Raw genomic sequence first — 21,148 nt, forward strand, 5'->3', positions numbered from 1 at the left:
GAAGTATACTGGAGTCCAATCTTTTAGACGACTGAAGCATCTGTTTTTGAGATGACAGGCCCACCAATGGGCCTGCTGCATACAGGCTCCTATCACCAAGGCAGTTGTTGTTACAGGATCATGGCATGGCGGCAGCAGCACACGATCTCTCAGTCTTCTCTGCTGCAATTGCTAAAAGAATAATAGGGTTGTTTGTTTTTTTAAATATTTTATTGGAAATACCTACAATGCTGGTCAGAGTTGATACATGCCTTTAATCCCATCACCCATAAGGGTTTTTTTCTCTTTTTTTCTCTTCTTTTTTTGCAATTGTTGTTAGAATTCCCATTGTTTTCTTTGGTAATTCCCTCTATTTGCTCTGTACCTAGAATGTTACCCACACTCTTCATGGCCCTATTCTTCATGTTAAAGATTTTACTCTTACCACCCACACCACACATGATCACATTATTTACTTTCAAATAAGAAAAAAAGGCATGAAGAAGAGAGTTAACTCATATGGTCTCAGGTAATCAACACATCAGGAGTTTCAACTAGGCTGCTCTACGTTCCAGCTCACTGGATGCAGGCCTGAGGCCATGGGGTATCTTGGAAAGGAAGAAGCACACACTACCTCACAGCTCTCTCTGCTGGCGACTGCTAGAATTGTGACAGGACCTGTGTTTGTTGGCACACGCCTTAATCCCAGCATTCAAAATTTATTTTAATCGTTGATGTTGTTTTTTGTTTGCTTTTTGTTTTTAATCCCCCCAGCTAATTGCTCTATACCTAGAATATTAAGCTCACGCTCTGGAGGGACCTATTCATGTTAGGCAATGCTTTTATTCTTACTAACCACTCCACAGATGATCCCATTATTTACTTTCAAATAAGAAGACAGTCATAGAGAAGTGAGTTAATCACTATGCTCTCACAGAAGAAACACATCACGAGTATGGAATGGCACCCCAATCTTTTGCATTTGTTATGCCTTTTAAATTTTTTTATTCTTTATTTGTTCTTAGTTACATTCAAATGTTATAGCCTTTCTCTGTTTCACACCCATATCCCCCTACCTCATCCCCCTCACGCTGTTTCTCTGAGGGTGTTCTCCCCCCCACCCAACCCTTCCTGCCACCCTGCCCTGACATTCTCCTACACTGGGGCATAGAGCCTTCGCAGGAACAAGGGCTTCTTCTCTCATTGAAGCCCAACAAGCCACTCCTTTTCTACATATGCTGCTGGAGCCCTGGGTCTGTCCATGTGTTCCATTTGAATGGTGGTTTAGTCTCTTGGAGCTATAGTTGGTTGGTATTATTGTTGTTATGGGGTTGCTAACCCTTTCAGCTCCTTCAATCCTTTCTCTGCCTCCTCCATTGTTCTCAGTTCAATGGTTGACTTCAAACATCCGCCTCTGTATTTGTCATGCTCTGGCAGTGCCTTTCAGAAGACAGCTATATCAGGCTCCTGTCAGCTCGCACTTCTTGGCATCACCAATATTGTCTGGGTCTGGTGGATGTATATAGACTGGATCCCCAGTTAGGGCAGTCCCTGGGTAGCCTTTCCTCCAGTCTCTGCTCCAAACTTCATCTCCATACTTCCTCATGTGAATATTTTTGTTTCCCCTTCTGAGAAGGACTGAAGCTTCCACACTTTGGTCATCCTTCTTGAACTTCATGTGGTCTGTGGATTGCATCTTGGGTAATCTGAGATTTGTGCTAATGTCCACTTATCAGTGAGTGCATACGATGTGTGTTTTCTTGTGATTGGGTTTCCTCACTCAGGATGATATTTTCTAGTTCCTTCCATTGACGTAAAATTTCCATGAAGTCATTGTTCTTAATAGCTGAGTAGTACTCCACTGTGTAGATGTGCCCCATTTTCTGTATCCATTCCTCTGTTGAAGGGCATCTGCGTTTTTCCCAGCTTCTGGCTGTTATGATTACGGCTGCTATGAACTTAGTGGACCATGTGCCTTCATTGTATGTTGGAGCATCTTTTGGTTATATGCCCAGGAGGGGTATACTGGGTGCTCAGGCAGTGCAATGTTCAATTTTTGAAGAAACTCCAGACTGATTTCCAGAGAGGTAATCCAGTTTGCAATCCTACCAACAGTGGAGGAGTGTTCCTCTTTCTCCGCATTCTCACCAGCATCTGCTAACACCTGAGTTTTTGGTCTCAGCCATTCTGACTGGTGTGAGGTGGAATCTCAGGGTTGTTTTGATTTGCATTTCCCTGATGACTGAGGACTTTGAACATAACAGAAAGCATTTTAAGAAATGATGCTACCCTAACTGGTGGTCTGCATGTAGTTGAGTGCCAATTGATCCATTTCTATCTCTTTCTACAAAGTTCAAATCCAAGTGAATCAAAGAAATCCACATAAAACCAAACATGCAGAAGCTAATAGAAGGGAAAGTGTCACAAAGTTCCTAGAACACATTTGCACAGGAGAAAGTTGTCAGAACAGAATACCAAAGGGTCAGGCTCTAAGATCAACAGTAAATGTATGAAATCTCAACAATCTGAAAACTTTCTTTAAAGCAAAGGACACTGCCAATAGGACAAATCAGCAAGCTACAGATTCGGAGAAGAGTTTTACCAACCCTACATGTGAGAGTGTGCCAAAATTAAAAATAAACAAAATACTCAAAAAGGTAAACTCCCAGACAACCAAATAACCCGACTTTTAAACTGGGATAGAGAGCTAAACCAAGAATTCTCAACTGAGGTATCTCAATGCCTGAGAAACTCATCAAGAAATGTTCAACATCCTTAGTTATCAGAAAAAGGAAAATCAAAACGAACCTGAGATCCTTCATTACACCAATCAGAATGGCTAAGATAGAAAACTGAGGCAGCAGCAGAGTGGGCTGGGATGTAGAGAAAGTGGAACACTCCTCCATTGTTGGTGTGATTACTAGCTGTATAGCCACTCTGGATATCAATGTGGAGGATAATGGGAACAATGCAAATAGCTTTACCTGAAGACCCAGCTTTACCACCCACTTCAGCGCATATACTCAAACCTGATCCACATATGACAAGGACGTGTGGATGAATATGTTCATAGCAGCCTTACTCATATTAGTCAAATGCTGGAAACAACCACGATAGACCTCAACTCAACTGAGGAATGAATATAGAAAGTGCGCTCTATTCAAATAGAGGAACAGTACTCGGGTATCAAAGATGAATACACCAAGAACTTTGTAGGCAAAGGGATGGAACTGGAAAATAGTGAAGTAACAGAGATCGAAAAAGACATAACATGGGATGTATTTAGTGACAAATGGATGTTAGCCCAAAAGTTCAGAAGGCCCACTATACAATTCATTGATCACACGAAGGGTAACATGTCAGAAGGCCAAATTGTGGATGCTTGAACCCACTTAGAAGGGGAAGAACATAATCATGGGAGGCAGAAGGATGGAAGGACCTAGGTAGAGGCAGGGAAGGATGGACAAAGGGTGGGGGGAGTAGCAACAATGAAAAGAGACAAGAGAGAAACCCAGAGGAAAAGTGGAATAAATAACAATAAGCATCAGTGGTGGGTGGTGAACTTGGGTAACCCAAATGAAAAATGAAGAAGTCAAAATCTTTTCATTTGCAGATGACGTGATACTATTTTTAAAACTAAAAAATGTATCACCATCTCTCTTTTTTTTTTCCTTTTCTTTTTTTTTCGGAGCTGGGGACCGAACCCAGGGCCTTGGGCTCGCTAGGCAAGCGCTCTGCCGCGGAGCTAAATCCCCAACCCCAATATCACCATCTCTTAAGACTGATAAATACATTCATAAAAGCACAATACAATGGGAACACACAAAATTTCTTAGCCTTCCTTTATGCCAATCCAAATCATACCATGAGAAAATCTGGGAAAAATTCCCCTCATAATCATCTGAAAATATAAAATGAAATAATGTGGATTGAAATACTTAAAATGCAAAGACAAATATGAATTAGTTAGAGGTGATCCTAAATAGAGACAACTTGTCTCTAAAAAATTAAGTTTCTTAAAGCTGAAAATACATTCATTAAAGTAGTAGAATGCAAAATAACACACAAAACTCATTATCTTTCCTGTATACCAAAAACCAACTATGGGAAAGAAATCAGGGAAATATTCTACTCAAAATAGTCTTAAAATATATAACAAAACACCCTGGATAAGCACACTTATAAAGCATACTATTAGTAAGAAGACATATAAAGTACCTTGTCCATATGAAGCCAGACAAGAATTTGTGGATCTAGAAGACAAGGTATGAAGGACTGCGTGTAAATCCCAGTGACTGAGAAAGCAGCCTGGAGCCAGTTGTGTTACTGAGACTTCAGACAGCTTGGCCTTTACACATGTGACACAGCAGACTTCCATGAGCAAATCCTTAGCCTAGAAGATGTAGTTATGGTAGCCAAGAAAAACAAACACAGAACTGTCCCCTTTGCCTGCCTCTTACTACTCTGATGTCCCACATCACAGGAGGGTGAATGGTCTTCCGCATACCCTGAGACACAGCTCACAAGGGACAGCACCTGTCTTCAACAGAGCTTCATCTGAGCCTGCCCTTGGCCTGTGGTGGATGTGCAGGAAGTGAGCTGACAGGTGAAACGTAGCCTGGCTGGGTCTCAAAGTGCAGCTTGAGACTCACCCACTGTGATTGTCAACACTTCCATGTCTCCATTGGGAGGGCAGTGTCACAAGGTCCTCCTACTGTCTTCTCACTCCATTCACATGCTTCGTGTGACACAAGCTCATTCACAGTTCACAGGAGGCAGCATAGCTTCAGAGCCCTCATGTCTGGCCACAGAAGCCAAGAGAAGAATGTTACAGTTCACAGTGACAATGTAAATATGCCAGTGCATTTCCTCCAAGTTTTACTTTCAAGTGTATCCTTTTATTGCAGTTTACGCTACTCTGTCTAGAAGGCCAGGTTGGGGGAGAGCACTTGGATGACGTCACTGGGAACTGCCAGGGCCTCCTGCTAACCAGCTTTCCTTATGGTGACCAGATTCTGAGGTGCCATCTCCAGGAGGCTCTCCAGTGACACAATGGAACCCTTTCCATATCTCCTCCCTCTAAAGCTAGAGATTTCTCTTTGCTCCATTAGTAGTTACATGCTCTGAAAGGGCAGATTGCGTCAGGGGCTTGGCATGGGGAGAAAGATCACGGGACATGGGATGGAAGACATTCTTCTGCATAATAATTTTATTCCCAGATCCATTCCTGTGACATACATTCCCATTTCCTAGGTTTTCCTGTTTCCCAAAAGTCAGTATTTCCCTCCAGACCTTTAATTTATTGGATATTGGATTTCATTTTCTTATTGTGCATTCCTTCCAAGGTGTCTTTCTTTACATATATTCATGGATGTGTACTCACAAAGTCTCTGTTTTGCATCCCTCTGTTGCAATGATCTTGGTAACATAGTTAATCCAGTTACACAGTGAATATACAACTTTAAATGTTGTGCACCTACTTCAGATGATAAACTTCCAAATCCTTTCTCCAAAAAATAACCAGATATCAGTGAGCAAAGGACAACGTGGACGGAGATTGGTCCTCTGCAGTTCCATTAGACGTCACTTCTCTAGTGTCCACCTTCCTGAGTTCCCAGGGCCAGGCCTGAGGGTGTTAGAGTTTGGACCATGATCCTGTATTCATGCCAAATGTAAGATCCAGGAGGTTGGGCAGGGAGTGGAAGGGCTTGAGGTCAGGTGAAAGCTCAACTTTAATAGGTCCAGAAGTTCTGGAGGGAGTCTATTTGGCCTTGTCATCTGTGGCTTCTACGTTCTTGACCTAGTTGTGAGGAATCCATGTTAAAATTCCACCTAACCTCATAGCTGTAAGAGTGTAAAACATCGCCACGTAAGTTCATTGCAAATTGCTTTCATTGTCCTTTCGTTGCCCACTACCACCAGGTCCAATATAGGGGATATTGTAGATAGATTTAGAGGTTCACTGGGTCTCTCTGATAGTCAAAGTAATAGACTTTACAGAGAACTGGACAGACAGGATTTCAAGAATAAAATAGTTGAAGAATTCTGCCAACCTCTGATCTCTAAGACTTAGAAGCAATGGGGCGTGTATTCTAAACATAATATTATAGGGTTCAATCCCTCCTTGTATGGAGTACAGCAGTCCCAAAATAAGAAAAGAGCCTTTCCACCTTTCCTGGACTCTAATGAGAGTTTTCTTAGTGTCTCCTTTAATGTCTTGTTCATTATTTCCACCTACCCAGAATTCTGCACAACAAAGACTCCAAACTATTCATACATCTTTGACTGTTATTCATAGGCTTTGGCCATGAGAGCTGGGCTATTATAGGACAGCATTCCTAGTCAGTGGCAAAATTAGGAGGAAAGTTCCTAGCAGAGCTTTCTAGTTGCTCTATGATCAGTTTCAGTCCGATGTAGTGAGCTTCTACTCACCCAGAAAGGGTATCAATAAAAACAAGCAGGTACTTTTATCTGACTCTAGGAGGCCATGTGTCAGTTAATTCAGGTTCCCATAATTTATCCTAGCGTTGGCTACCTGTATGCAATCCTTTCTGGGTAAATGATCTCTGTTTTTTATTTACATAGGTGTAAATGTGACATCTGGCTTTGACATCTCCTTCTACACTGTCCAGTGTATGTAGGCGTAACATACCTTGGTGTTGGCAACTCAGAGAGTTCTGTGGACCCAAGACAAGTAGTCTGGTAAAGCTGAGTTACCAGAAACCTGCCAATTCTTTCTGGAAGAATGATCTTTCCCTCTGGTGTTCACCACTAACCTCTGGCCTCAAGCTATCCATTTGATTCTTTTGCATCCTCGCCTCTTAGTTATACTCAAAATACACAAGATCTAAGGCACAAACCACATGAAACTCAAGAAGGATGACGAAAATGTGGATGCTTCACTCCTTCTTTAAGGGGGGAACAAAAATATTCACAGGAGGGGATAGGGAGGAAAATTTTAGGGCAGAGAATGAAGGAACGGCCATTCAGAGCCTGCCCCACATGTGGTCCATATAGATAGATAGATGGATAGATAGATAGATAGATGATAGATAGATAGATATAGATATATAGATATAGATATATAGATATATAGATATATAGATATATAGATATAGATATAGATATAGATATAGATATAGATATAGATATAGATATAGATATGGATATATATCCACCAAAACTAGATAAGATGGATGAAGCTAAGAAGTGCATGCTGACATGAACCGGATATAGCTCTCTCCTGAAAGACACAGCCAGAACATGTCAAATACAGAGTCAAATGCCTGAAGCGAACCACTGAACTGAGAACGGGACACCCATTGGAGGAACTAGGGAAAGGACTGAAGGAGCTGAAGGGGCTTGCAACCCCATAAGAACCAACCAGAGCTTCCAGGGACCAAACCACTGCCCAAAGACTACACATGGACTGACCCTGCGTAGGTAGCAGTAAATAACATTGTTGGGGCAACACTGGAAGGAGAAGCCCTTGGTACTACCAAGGTTGAACCCCCAGCGTAGGGAATGTTGGAGAGGGCAGTAATGGGGGTTGGACAGGGAGGGGACACCCATTTAGAATGGGAAGGGGAGGGGTTAGGGGGCTGATGGACAGGAAACCAGGAAAAGGAATAACATTTGAAATGTAAATAAGAAATGCCCAATTTAATAAAAATGGGAGAAAAAGAATAACAACAAACAAACCAACAGAACAATAAAGAAAATGTTCCAGGGGCAGTGCAGGGGAATAGTGGTGAACAATAAGGGGGATGTATAGGGGATACACATATGGGGAAGGGAGAGGGAAGGGAATGGGGGCTTAAGGATGGAAATAAGGAAGGGGAATAACGTTTGAAATGTAAGTAAAGAAATATATCTAATAAAAAATTTAAAAATATCGTTCCTCCAAAATTGCTGGAATTCAATAAATGTGCAGTTATAACCGATGCTTTATTATAAGGAATGCAGAGGCATACAGCTCTGTGTGTCCTGGTCGCTTTTTATATTCCTATACTGAATGTTTTTATTTCCTCTAATGTATTAGAGAAATACTTGTGTTTCTCCTTTGTTTGTCACTATAAAGGAAGCTAAATTTGTGAGCACAGGGATAAAGCAAGGATAATTTTCATCATGTATGTGGGATCCACAGAGCACGATACACTGTCTACATCAAGAGCACAGTTTCCTGTGCAGCTCTGGCTGCTGTGAACTGATGGTGAAGCCTAAGCTGCATGAGACTTGCAGAAAACCACTGTTGCCTTACACTTGTGCTGTTACAGGAGGAAGAACCACACACGACTCAGGACGGTCTTGTGAGTGAAGGGTTAAAGGTCACATTTTTATTTATTGGCAAAAATTAATTTATTCGAGAACATTTTAAAGTGGGGAGTCAATGAGTTCAATGTATATAGCCTTAAGAATATAGCATATTAATTAAAAAACTAAAGTTAACAAATAAATAACAAAACTTCAAACGTAAACAAATAAAACCAAATGCATAAAACAAAACTTCAAACTAAAAACAAATATAACAAGTAAATTAGTCAGCATTCAATTCCTGCTGATTCTTCAACATATAACTCCAGCCTGTTGCTGGCCTTGCAAACACAGCAGAACGGCAGGTAAGATGGTAAAAATCTCCTCAAGATGAATGTAGACCTGCCTCACTCGGAGTGGTTGGTTGTTGATGGACAAGTCGTCAAAAGGTTAAACGTGAGGCGTGTTCCAGGCCACATCTCAAGGTCTTTCAAATTTAGCCCAAGATTGGTATGGTTACAAGGACTGAGATGTGGGAGGTGGTGTCAATCTTTGCACCCTCAGTGCTCCTGGTGGACAGTTCTGTCTCTGAGAGCTGTAATCCTGCTCTGTGCCCTGGGAAAGCTTCTGCTGCAGTGTTCAGACCTAGGGGTGGAAAAGGCCTGGTGAGAACCTGCCATGTCACTTATCCCATACACAGCAGCACAATTCAGCAGGATAATCCAGGATGATCTTTCATCTGAGGTCATTCTCTCATGCCCAAGAGAGAAGGGTAAGAGATCCCACAGGCCTGCATATTTTCCCAGCTTTTAAAACTGCTAAAAATTAAACAGTGAACAGCAGATAATTCCAATCATACGTATACATTATATTTTAATATCATGTAGCAATGTCTCAATGTCAGATGAGGAGAGATATGAACAAACTAGAAAACAATAGGAAGGCCTTGGAAGTCTGGCCATCACTGAAATGAAGACTATTATTATTCCTCCAGTGCAGGAATATGCCTGGGGTCCACATGACAACCTCAATATCTGCAAAGACCCAGAGAAACAATATCTCAAGAAGTACATGCACACTGAAGTGATATTATACTTGGCAAGAATATGCTGCATGGAAATCTTGCCGAGGGTAGGCATTGAAGTCCAAAGGAGATACTCATGCAGAAAATAAACTATACCACTCCTTTGTTTATGTGTATCGTAAAACTATTTGTGGGGAGACCTAAAGGCACTGGGCTCAGATAATACAAGAGAGCACAGACTGGAGGGATCAGTACACAATAGCCAGAATCTCTATGGATCACATACACTTCATGGACGGAATTTCTTTTAAAATGGACAAGAAAAGTATTCTGAGCTGCTCCTAGGTGACAGGTGCTGAGAACTATGGAGAAAGTCACACACCCAATAAGACAGTTTATAAGTACAGGGAATCTACTTGGGTCCTCTCATCCTGTGCTTTCAAATCCTCTCAGTGACACCGAAATGATGCTGCATCTTCTCAGACAAGGCCTTTTGCTCAGTGACCAGTTTTTGCTGATTCAGGGGGTCCTGCAGACTTTCCTCCATTCTCTCCTCATCCTGGTCATTAGAAGATTATATTGTCCATGGAGACATACATGTATACAGACACAGACAGACAGACACCCAGACATACACCCAGACATACACACTTTTGAACTCACCCAAATGTATTTGTTCACATATACAAGCAGAGTATTTTGCAGAATGTGGTTAGTTTCCCAGTTAATTGTAATACAAGGGATCACCCAGTCTACTATTGTGGCATAAGAAAAAAAAAAAACCTGGAGTGGAGTAAGTACACAGTGAGCATAACCTAAAGACAGCTCAGCCAATAAAGTGTATTCCCCTGAAAATCAGAAATTAGAAATGTGACATCTAGGCCTGTTAGCCAAGCCTGCTTAGCAAGGTCACAAGGCCGTGCACAGGAGGCTGATTTCAGGAAACAGAGCACTGGGGGGGGGGGGGGGAGCAGGTGAGCCTCTTCAGTCCTCTGCTCACTGTTTCCCAGTGCATGCAAAGTGAGCTGCATTTTTCAATATGAGGTCCCTTTACCATACAGTACCTGACAGGGGAAACAAACTACCAGCACAAACAGCTAGGAAATCTCCATAACCACAATCCAAGGTAAAACTTGTAATGGGATGCTATCAGATATAATTCGAGTAAGAGAAGGCTAATTAAAAGCCAAATGCTGGCAGGTATAATCAAACTCAGCCACAGTCCATGGAAGGGCTGGACAACATTGTACCTTTTCACTTTCTGACTGATGGACATCTGGGTAATTTTGCTTCATGGCTGCTCTGAGGTGAACCACTAAACACTAATGTGCCACAGTTTCTCTGCTCACACCTACTTCTTCTGGAATCGCTGTGTCAAAAGGTTGAACTTTCACAAGAGTTGTACACAGCTTCTCACAGGGCTACCCATTTGACACCTCCAGCAATGTCTGAGGGTCATCACTGTTCTAAACCCTCCTTACAGATGATTTTCACTCAGATCAAATGATTTTGAATAACAATGGTTAAGATTGCCACAACACAACACAGGGTGAGTGCTTTGGACGATTTTGAGCCTAAGTTTCTGTCTGAGGCAAAGATGTGATTCCACCTCAGCATAACTCCTGGACATCTTCTGCTTGCAGATTCAACTCTAAGCAAATTAATCTTTCAATTAACAAATTCCAGGCCAAACTCCAAAGCCAAGGTGTATTCAACCAAGTTTAGGCCAATCTGGAGAGAAAGTGGTGGCAGGTAACGATTAACATAACCAGGATGTTGAGAAGACACAATAAGCCACATGACCTTCCAGTGTTACTATACACCGAGAGCAAAGAAGGCAGAAGAGCTCTGAGTCATCAGTTTCGACACTGAGGTACATGGACATCACACAGCAGCCTCTCCTCACATCCCTGTACCCTATTCCTGAGTTTTTCTCCAAGTAATGTCAATGTTGATGAATAGTTTTCCCAGTGTAATAATTTCAATAGTGATCAAAACCCCATTAAGAACAGTTTAAAACTAATTGGAAAAATTGTGTTTCCTCTTCTCTCTCTCTCTCTCTCTCTCTCTCTCTCTATATATATATATATATATATATATATATATATATATTGTTGAATAGAGATGAGGCAAAGGAAATGTGTCAAGTGAGAGCTTAGACACTGCTATCCGTCCCTTATAGAGTAAACCTGTGTAGGGAATGCACTTCTTGGGCACACTAGGTTGAGAGAGCTGGAGAAAAATTTCCCTTTAATCCTCACATATCTCACACAAACCCTCACCCTGAGAGAAGTCTTTCTTACATCCCTGTTCATCCAGTCAGCTCCAGGACATAAGCCACAGGAAAGAACACTAAAACACTGACATAAAACAGGACGGACAAACTGCTTCTCAAGCTCTGTCACTAGAAACCACGATTTGGACAGGCAGGAGGGACCATTTTCAATGTACGGGGAAAAGGAGAGAAAGTCCACAAGCCCCATCATAGTTGACAATGAGAGCCATTCTTTTGGCAATTGAACTGAACTCTAATCAGTTCTGTGCACTACAAAGATGGCTACCTCATGGCATGTAAGTGTGCAGTGTGTGATCAACAGATCCCCCTTAAGGAAATGCATTTTCTAGTTGAGCAGGAGGATTTGGTTGTCAATCCTCCAGTTTCTTGCATGAAGCTAACATCACAGAAAGTTTTGTAAATGTTCAAAGAGATGAACAACTGGATGAGACCTAGGAGAGTGTCTGGATAAGGTGGAGAAGGTTAAACTGGTTTGACTTGGTTTATGCTTAGATATCAGGAAAACCTGCCCTTGATGCGTCATTCATCCTACCTGAGGTTGCTTTTTACACGGATTTTCATACTGGCTTCCCCACAGATCCTTGTTGTTTCCTTAATGGACTCTTCCAGTGCAATCTGTTCCCATAGAAGCTCCCTGTTCTCATGCCGTGCTCTCTGGGCATTGTTCTTCAGCTCAAACAACTCAGTTAGGAGGGGGCAGAAGCTGCGGCTGAGACACAAAGAAAAAATGGTGACTCCCAGCCAGTCTCCAACTTCCTCCCACTTCTCCAAGTCCATTGCTCCTTCTAGGGTCCTGATCGGAAGAGAGCCCCAGATTATAGTCCAAGTCCAGAATAGCCATGGAGCATGACCTAGAGTCAGGTCAAATGGAGAAAAGAGCAACATTCCAGAAGACTCAGGGCACTTCTCAAAAACCTGACATCATTGATTCAAGTTTTTCCCAGAAGAGGACATAATCCCTATGTGTGCTTATTTGTCCATTTTATTAGAATGTCACTTGGAGGCCAATCTTTCTGTGTCCTGTGTGTGTGTGTGTGTGTGTGTGTGTGTGTGTGTGTGTCCTGTCACAGCCCCAGAGCATCAAGATTGATTGATAACTCCATCATTGTGCACACATTTTCTATGTACAGGATCCCTATTAGGGAAGGACAATGATTGAAGAATCTCACAGTCTCTTTCCATTTGGTCAAACTATCTACAAGAGGTAAAAATCCTAGAGCCTTCCTTAGACACAGGCTTCCTGGTCTGCTTCAAACACTATAAAGCCTGATCCTCACTTTACTTCAAACATAAGAATGGGCTGACACATGCTGTGCCTAGTGCTGGGGTCACAGCCTTGTAAGTTACTCACCAGTACCAGTCATTTTCCAGTGTGAGGTGTGTACATTTGACCAAAGCTCTATTGACCTGCTCGCTCATTTTCTTCATGTCGGTCATCACTTCCTCGTGCTGCTTCATGAGCATCTCGGACTCAAAGTTGTTCCTGTGGTAAGGCATGGTCCAAGGATGAAATAACATTATGAATGAAGGATTCAAGAATTACATGAATTCAGACTGAATCCTGAACTACCCCAGCCTAGGACATGCCACACCTTGATCCTTGGTATTGCGTCCATTTGCTATTTATAAGTTTATTATTATGGACACAGGGACAGCAGTGCCAGCAAACAAAAGGAGGGAGCTGATTTGCTTGAGCTCCCTGAGGGAGTTTGAAGGAATTGACTAGCTTGCCAAGAACATTCGAGGACCCTGTGCCACGATCCAGGCTCCAACTTAAACCCATGAAGACTATTCTCCTGTTCTTAGGTAACAATTCTCAATCATAGAATCTATTGCTACATGAAAACCCAAAGGAACATGAACAGTATTTACAGGGAAAAGAATTTATAACACGCACCAGGAGATTCCCATGTGCGTCCACCTGAGCAGATGTGAAATGTTCTACTGCTCACAGTGAGGCTCTCAGCCTCATCATTATCATGCCATGAAAATTGACACAGGATAATTCTCAGGCCAAATCAGAACATAGAATACCCAGATCTTAAGTGATACACAAAAACACACTCACACATGCATACACACACACATACTCACACAAAACACATTCTCTCTCTCTCTCTCTCTCTCTCTCTCTCTCTCTCTCTCTCTCTCTCTCTCTCTCTCTCTCGCAAATACAATTAGAATGCCAATTAAATACAAGGCTGTGGCATTATCTCCAAATACAGTGAATATAATCAGAGAACACCAATGATCCCCTGTTGTCATTCCAGTCACACACTATGCGGCAACAAGTGGGATTAGGCCCCTCCAGCTCTTCACAGGACCTACTGAACCCAAAGCACCTCCACGTCAATTACAACAATGATTGGTCATAATCAGATCACCTAGAAATTCCCACAAGCCAACACCTGTCCAGGCTTCTTAAACCACACACCTAGAGCTCACACACTAGTACACTCACTCCCAGACTGTGATTCAGGCCACAGGCTATTATTTACGTTTGTAGGAATTAAAATAGCCTGTGCCACCATCTCTTTCCCATCTGGACTTCACATTCTGATGCAATCAGGAAAGTGATTTTGACCATGAGGACACCCTGGAGTTGTAGCCTACTGTGATGTGAGGAAATGTGGATTTAACAGAAGTTGCATTGTGACTACCTGTCATTTAAATTCTTTCCCGGGTAATCTGCCAGGATTCTCCTGAGTTCATCTCTCTCCTTCTGCATCTTCTGGAGAGCAATTTTGATGTTCTCCAGACGCTTCATTCTCTCCTCCTCAACAGGTGTCATGGAGGGTTGGGATGATGCCTTCTGATCAGACTCTGTAGGTAGATAAACACCAGTGAACAGGCATATATGTGGACACAGTGTCAAGGAAAACTATGCTTAGTCTAAAACAGAAGTCTGAGGATGAACAGTTCTACAGATACAGTGAATCCCTGACAGAGCAAGAAAGCTATCTTTAAGCTGAACTCAGCTAGGTCCCTGTTCCCCACCATCATCGCCATAGGATGACATATGCCATCATAGATATAGACCACACCTCCTAAAGCCATTCCTCTGGCACTGAAATTCTAAAGCTGGCCTAAACAAGAAGAATTGGAGGACGTTCTCAGCTAATGTCTGATGTGAGGCAGGTAAGTCCTTGAGTTCAAACTGCTTAACATCTTGAATCCCTAATCATGTGTGTTCAAGGACAAAGTAACTGAGACCTTGATATATGACCAGGAGAGTATCCCTCTTGGCATCAATTACCCAAGTAATCTACAGGACACTGCTGAGAATGAAGTGTTTCAACAGCCGATCCTGTTATTCTTTGTTATTCTTATAAAGGCTCATCCTGGTATTCTTTGACACTTCCCATGGTGTTAAAGAGATCCAAGGAAAGCCCCTTGACATATAACAGTTCTTGGTTTTCTGTCAAACTAATGATCAGAAATTGTTGAATCTGGGTCAGCCATTTAGGAAGACTGAGGCTCTAAATCATACGTCCTACTCCTGGAAGGACCAGCTCAAGCCAACCTCCTCCAGGAATCCCCCTTGCCCTGCCCAGTACTCACTTGACCTCCTCAAGGACCTTTCCATTCGTCTTCTTCTCCAACGTGATGGAGGGCTGGCCTCCCTCTGCCTTGGTCTGGTGCCTGCATGGATATGATTGTCCCTCCGAAAGAGACTGAGGATCCTGGAGAACATGCCTCCTCGGGAACACATTAGGAAAAGAAGGGAAATCGCTCAGGCAGTTGGTGTCACCACAACACTGGTGACATCACAGAACATTCTAGTGTCTCCTGGATACAAGAGAATTTCCAGGGAAGACACTACCGGTGATGTCACTGGGAAATGCCATAGCTTACTTGCTAACTACCTCTACCAGACTGACCAGGTTCTGCAGTGGTTTTCCAGAGACTCACTTTTGAGCCAGGAACACCCATTCGCTCACTCTCCTTCCAGAGCTTCAGAGTTCTCACTGCTTCATTACAACTCAGTTGCTGAGGAGAGGGAGAGTTGTATCAGGCCTTGAAATGGATAGAACATCTTTGTTAACAGCCATAGATCTAAAGACCGTGGATGATGGATATTCTTCTTCCTGAAATGTATAAACCCAGGGTCCATGCATGTGACAAATAGTCCAATTCCCACAATTTTTACTGTTCTCCAGAGGCCAATATTTTTTTCCTACACCTTTAAATGTATGCAAGCTGGAGTATGTTGTTTCATGGAGTGTACCTTGAGAGGGGGCATGGTTTCAATATATTCACCCATGTTTTTTCCTGAAATCTCTGTCTTACCATCCCATTTTGTGCAATGGAAACTCCCTTTTCCTGGCAAAATGCTTCTCAGGTATAGGGCAAATATCAAATTGTAATCTTTCTGTCCATTCTTAAAGTTAAAATCCCCAAAAGTGAGGGAACTGAGACCCAAGCCAGAGCCATGGAGGGGCAAAATGCAGAGGTGCTGCTGGCCAAGGAAGAGCAGGAGGAAGTAGAGAAGCTTTAGCACATCATGGTGCACAGGGAGCTAGAACTGGAGTTGGACCTGGGCAACCTGCTGGCTTCACTCAAGAGGACCTACAGGGTGCTTAACCATCATTTATAACTCGGTATCTGGTGCCCTCCTCTGGCCACCGAGGGAACTGCATTCAGATGAACCACAGACAAAAGTCAGCCAAAGAACAATTCACCAAAATAAATAAAAATGAATACATTTTTCTTTCGAAAAGCCATACACATGTATGGTCAAGTCAAACAAAACCCAAGGAAACACAAGAAATGAAATATTTCACAACAACCCAAGAGTGCAAGAAACAGCATAAAAACAATCTCTTAAACCTATAATCATTCTATATGTATTTCTTGAAATAGCAGTTGCAGTAAGCAACCAGGCTGTAATGCTCTTATAAGTTCCATAGACCCATCAACCCTTGTCACAGTCTCCACCTGTTTGATTTTTTCTTAAGCACAAATATGTGTGAGTTAGAATCCCGAGTCTGTCTGGGATCAGACTGTAAACTGTAGTCAGTGTAACACTGGCAATCATTAACCACAATCTTTAAGTTTCCCTCCTAACCCCAGAGCACAGCCATAACTTTGGAAAGCAAAACTCACCCTCCACCAAACTATCTATCCTCCAAAATCCAGTCTCTCCAAAACACCAAGTCCATTCCTCATGCTATAAAGTATGGCAGCCAAGCCTTGCATATGAAGGAACGATGGTGCAGGCTCTAATACCTCAGCAAAGAGACATTTCCCTAAATTCTTTTAAAGTCCGGTTTCCATGAGTTATATTAAAATATTATCCCAATCTAGACCTGTTTCCCTGGCTTGGCTCATGCCACGTGTTGTCTACAATGACTCCAGTTTTAAGCCAACTTTCTGTTACCAATGTTAAAAATTTTAACCATACCCAATAACTTAAAAGCCAGTGACCTGGGGTTGGGGATTTAATTCAGTGGTAGAGCTCTTGCCTAGGAAGCGCAAGGCCCTGGGTTTGGTCCCCAGCTCAGAAAAAAAGAACCAAAAAAAAAAAAAAGCCAGTAACCTATAGCCAAGACATGTAGAGCGTATTATACATTTAAAACCAAACAGAAAAAAATGAAGTGATTATACATATCTTTAGTATTTAGATCAATTACCATTTTTACTTTTTGTAGCTATCATTTTAAATGAAGCACCTTGTTACCTGTTGAATCCAATAATCACAGTCACAGATTTCTCTAAGAGAAACAGACACCAGCTCCCTTACCATAGTAGCTTTGAAGCTACTGGCACTTTTAAGACCAGCTAGTGTAGACATTTAGCCAGCCCCCTGGGGAGCTTCCCCAGTGGACAGACCTAGGCTCCTAGCTACCTTCCTCCATTGAGGCCGGATCCAGTCAGAGACACACATGACAGTTAACACCAGAGATAACCAGTTATCTAGGATGCAGGGCTCCAAAGGTCAATTGAAACTGTTTTTATTTATTTGTTCTTTTCTTGAAAGGACTTAAAACTAAATCAAGGGGGGAATCAACCAGCATTTAAAGTTTTCACCATTTTTTCTTTTAAGCATGAAACACAAAACATTCAAGCAACGAGAAGCAAAACCCAGACATAAATTGACATCCGTGGACAGCTTGGTGCAACAAGGACAGACAATACACATAGAGGGAAGGAGCTAGATGGTGTCCCACCAAAAGGACCCAGATATTCTTCTTAACGGACCCAGAACCAGAAATAAGCACTTCTCTAATAGGAGTCAGCAAGGAGGCAGGATGTCCCTAGGAGAGCTCTTAAAAAGCTTAATCTCATTTTCCTTCTTTTGCCAAAGCATCTGTGGAGAGTCTGGGAGGACTGTTTTTCTCAAACCATTTTCTCTCTTGTCTAGGGTGTAAACTGTCTCTAATCAGGGTCCAAAGACTAAAAGCATCTATGAGAATTGACTTTGCTTCTCTAGATTTTAGCATAACTCTAAAAGAACACGTACACAAAAACATTTTACCATTATTACCTTGTCCCTTTTTACAAGGTTTATTCACCACTATCCCAAATCTTTATTTTCTTTTGCATGTGCTTTCAATTCCCACGGTCCTTCTGTATCCTGCTTACTGGGACCTTTCCTGGCCCATTTTCCCCAATGTGTCCCTCCTACACTGGTGGGCTTCCTGGGACCATCTCGTCAGGTTGTCCTCTCTTTCCCGATCTTGGTGGGACCTCCATTTGATGATGCCTGTGTCATCAGGACACTGAGGACCGGGCATAGGCCTATTAAGAGTTAAGAAGAAACACACACTTGGGTCATTCGTGTTAAAAGAATGCTCTCCGGGCTTTACTGAGATCTCCTTATATACCAGAGGCAAAAGCCGTGGAAAAACAATAAAGCAGGTGAAAATCCCCAACCAGGAAAGTAAGAAAACAGGAGAAGTCTGCATCGTGGCAAGTCCTGGCCGCAACAGAGGGGCATAAACAACTTCTTAACATCAATAAGCTGAAAGGCTCAGCAAGAGGAATGGGTGCCATGGAAGGTCCTGGCCCCAAATCAGGGGCCGAGAGCAGCTGCCAAGAGTGTAAACAACTTTTGGCCACAGCAGGCTGAAAGGCACAGCGAGGGGGAAGGGAAACACTCCAAGGTAGGGCCCAACAGGCTAATATAAAAATGTATTTGAAAAACTAAAACACTATATATCAAGAAAAATAATTAAAATGTGCTACATATCTAAGCACAACATTCATAATAGAAAAAACTCAAATGACTGAGAAATTCATAAGAAATATTCATCATTCTTGTATATCACACAAATGCAAATCAAAATTACTCTGAGATCACTTTTCATATTAGTCAGTATGACTAAGGTTAATAACACATGTGACAACTCAAGTTGACTGGGTTATGGAGCAAGGGGAACATTCATAGTCTCCTGGTGAAAAGGCAAACTTCTACAGCAACTTCGGAAATCAGTATGATGGTTCTTCAGGAAGGTGAAAATTGTTGTACCTTAAGATACAACTCCAGGTCTTATGTCCAGATGTTGATTCATCCTAGAATAGAGACCTTTGCTCAACCATGTTCAGTGAAGCTCATTTATAATACTTAGAATTTGGAAATATTTAAGTTGTCCCTTAATGGACGAATGCATAAAGAAAATGTGGTGCATTTACAGACTGCATTTCTGCTTAACAATTACAAAAGGCAAAAAGGAAGCATGCACTATGCAGGACAATGAATGGATCTAGTAAAAGTCATTCTGGATGAGGTAATCCAGGCTGAAAAAGACAAATGGGATACATATTCACTTAAATGTGGATGTTAGCTGTTGATTCTTCAATCTGTGTGACTGTATGATCAGTTTAGTGTGAGGGTCTAGGGACGTGGGCCAGATTGTCCTCATTTAGGGAAGTACAAGTTTACTCATGGATGGCTGAGGGACACTGTCAGGATCAGGAATGTGAAATGTGAAGAGACAGGGAGAGGGAAGCAATGGAGGGAACATAGAGAGGGACAGCTAAAATGAGGCACTGTATCGAAGCCTAAGAGAGTAGAAACCCTAACTGCTTTTTAAATTGTTTTATAAAGGTAACTAATGATTTATTATAGGTGCAAGGAGAGAAGTTAAAATGTTGATTGGGTTCATCTATGTGAAATTTCAATAATAAGTAAGTCAAAACAATTATGGATTTTGACTTTCAATGAACCTGTTACAGATAATGAATATCTAGTCCTTAAGGAGACATCTGTTACCATCTATTATACACTAGTCATTTTATTTGGTTACAATTCAAATGTCATCCCCATCATTGGTCTCTCCACTTTGAACCCCCATACCCTCCCAATCCTCTTTGTTTCTAAGAGGGCACTCCTCCACCTACCTACCCACTTCCACTTCACCCCTCTAGCATCCCCCTTCTCTGGGACATCAAGTTTCTACAGGGCCAGTTGCCTCCCATCCCAGAGATGTCAGATGAGCCAGTTGTTGCTACACATGCTCTACACTTTATGTATCAGGAGCCGTGGCCGGGACCACATATCCTCTTTAGTTGGTAGTTTAGTCCCGAGGAACTCTGAAGGCTCCAGTTAATTGATATTGTTGTTCTTCATATTGGGTTCCTTCAGGCTTTCCCCTAACTCTTTCATTGTGGTCCCCAGGCTTAGTCCAATGGTTGGCTGTGAATTTCTGCATCTGTGACTTGAACAGAGGCACATGAGAGGCTAGAAGGAAGTCTTGGACTCCAAAGTAAGGCAATAGGATGTAATTCTGTATTTGCCCAGAAGATGGCGACATAGGATGGTATTCACACACACTTGTTTCTCACTAACCTCTTAGTTCTGTCCAGCATGTCAGGTAAGTTCCCCAATGTGCTCTGTGACTGAAGATCCTTCTGCTTGCTGGAACTCGATCCCCTGCGTGGAATACTCTCGATCGGCGATGGGTGTCTGGGTCCGTGGACACAATGACTCCAGGAACTGTGAATGAATGGACTGAGTTGAGCAGACATTGAATTCATCTGAGGGGTTGGCATCTCCAGAACCTGCAGCTTAGCATCCACGGATCCAAGAGAGCACAGTGTGCAGGGCTGAAATCAGATTCTGTAATGGGGCGGAGGGAGAAACTAAGTTTTTAAGTATTTGTTCTGTTTGAAAGCACAAAGTGGGAGATCAGTCAGTTTTCCTCTTTTTGCAACATCTTACTCTGAGCTGCAGGACATATCCTGGGGTACATTGCCTTCCAGATTCAGTGGGCTTTTCAGAAATTCCAGTTTCCTGAAATGGCATGGCCCTACTTTGGTGGACTGAGTGGTAGGAAGTGGAAAGGTCCTCTGAGGGGCAGATGAGGATCAGAATATGAAAGGCCAAAAGAAGAGGAAAGACACAGTTATGAAAGGGCTGCTGGTGTGTACAAGGCAACAACAAGCGTAATTCTCAAAGCCCTGTTTTACTATAGCACTGTGGGAAGCATAACCACAAGCTGACAGGAACAAATTGTTAAAATAAACAATGCATTCGTTCCCATTCCCCGAACTTCTCCATTTTTTCCACCAAGGTCAATAGAATTTTAAGCCTCAGGTACACCTTCTCTTAAGGTTCCATACCTCAGCAGGCTGAAAAATCTGCCCACGGGCCT

At 42.3% G+C, this 21,148-nt stretch overlaps 1 protein-coding gene across 2 annotated transcripts in view; it reads right to left on the minus strand.

Moving 5' to 3' along the window:
• The window catches only part of LOC148000714 (disks large homolog 5-like), a 122,379-nt gene extending 107,123 nt beyond the window's left edge, over nucleotides 1-15,256 (minus strand). The window contains exons 1-5 of one of the 2 annotated variants that reach the window (XM_087586958.1): nucleotides 15,114-15,249; nucleotides 14,213-14,375; nucleotides 12,904-13,035; nucleotides 12,085-12,261; nucleotides 8,278-8,877 (exon numbers count right to left, since the gene is read on the minus strand). In XM_087586958.1, the coding sequence (XP_087443084.1) occupies nucleotides 8,793-8,877; nucleotides 12,085-12,261; nucleotides 12,904-13,035; nucleotides 14,213-14,375; nucleotides 15,114-15,246 (690 nt within the window). In that variant the 5' untranslated portion in view covers nucleotides 15,247-15,249 and the 3' untranslated portion in view covers nucleotides 8,278-8,792. Of the gene's footprint in view, nucleotides 1-8,277; nucleotides 8,878-12,084; nucleotides 12,262-12,903; nucleotides 13,036-14,212; nucleotides 14,376-15,113 lie in introns of those variants that run through there. The other variant, XM_087586959.1, reaches the window with a different exon arrangement.
• Nucleotides 15,257-21,148: the final 5,892 nt, after the last annotated feature.

The sequence above is a fragment of the Rattus norvegicus genome, chromosome 15 (genome assembly GCF_021556685.1).
Source record: "Rattus norvegicus strain SHRSP/BbbUtx chromosome 15, alternate assembly SHRSP_T2T, whole genome shotgun sequence".
Lineage (NCBI taxonomy): Eukaryota > Metazoa > Chordata > Mammalia > Rodentia > Muridae > Rattus > Rattus norvegicus.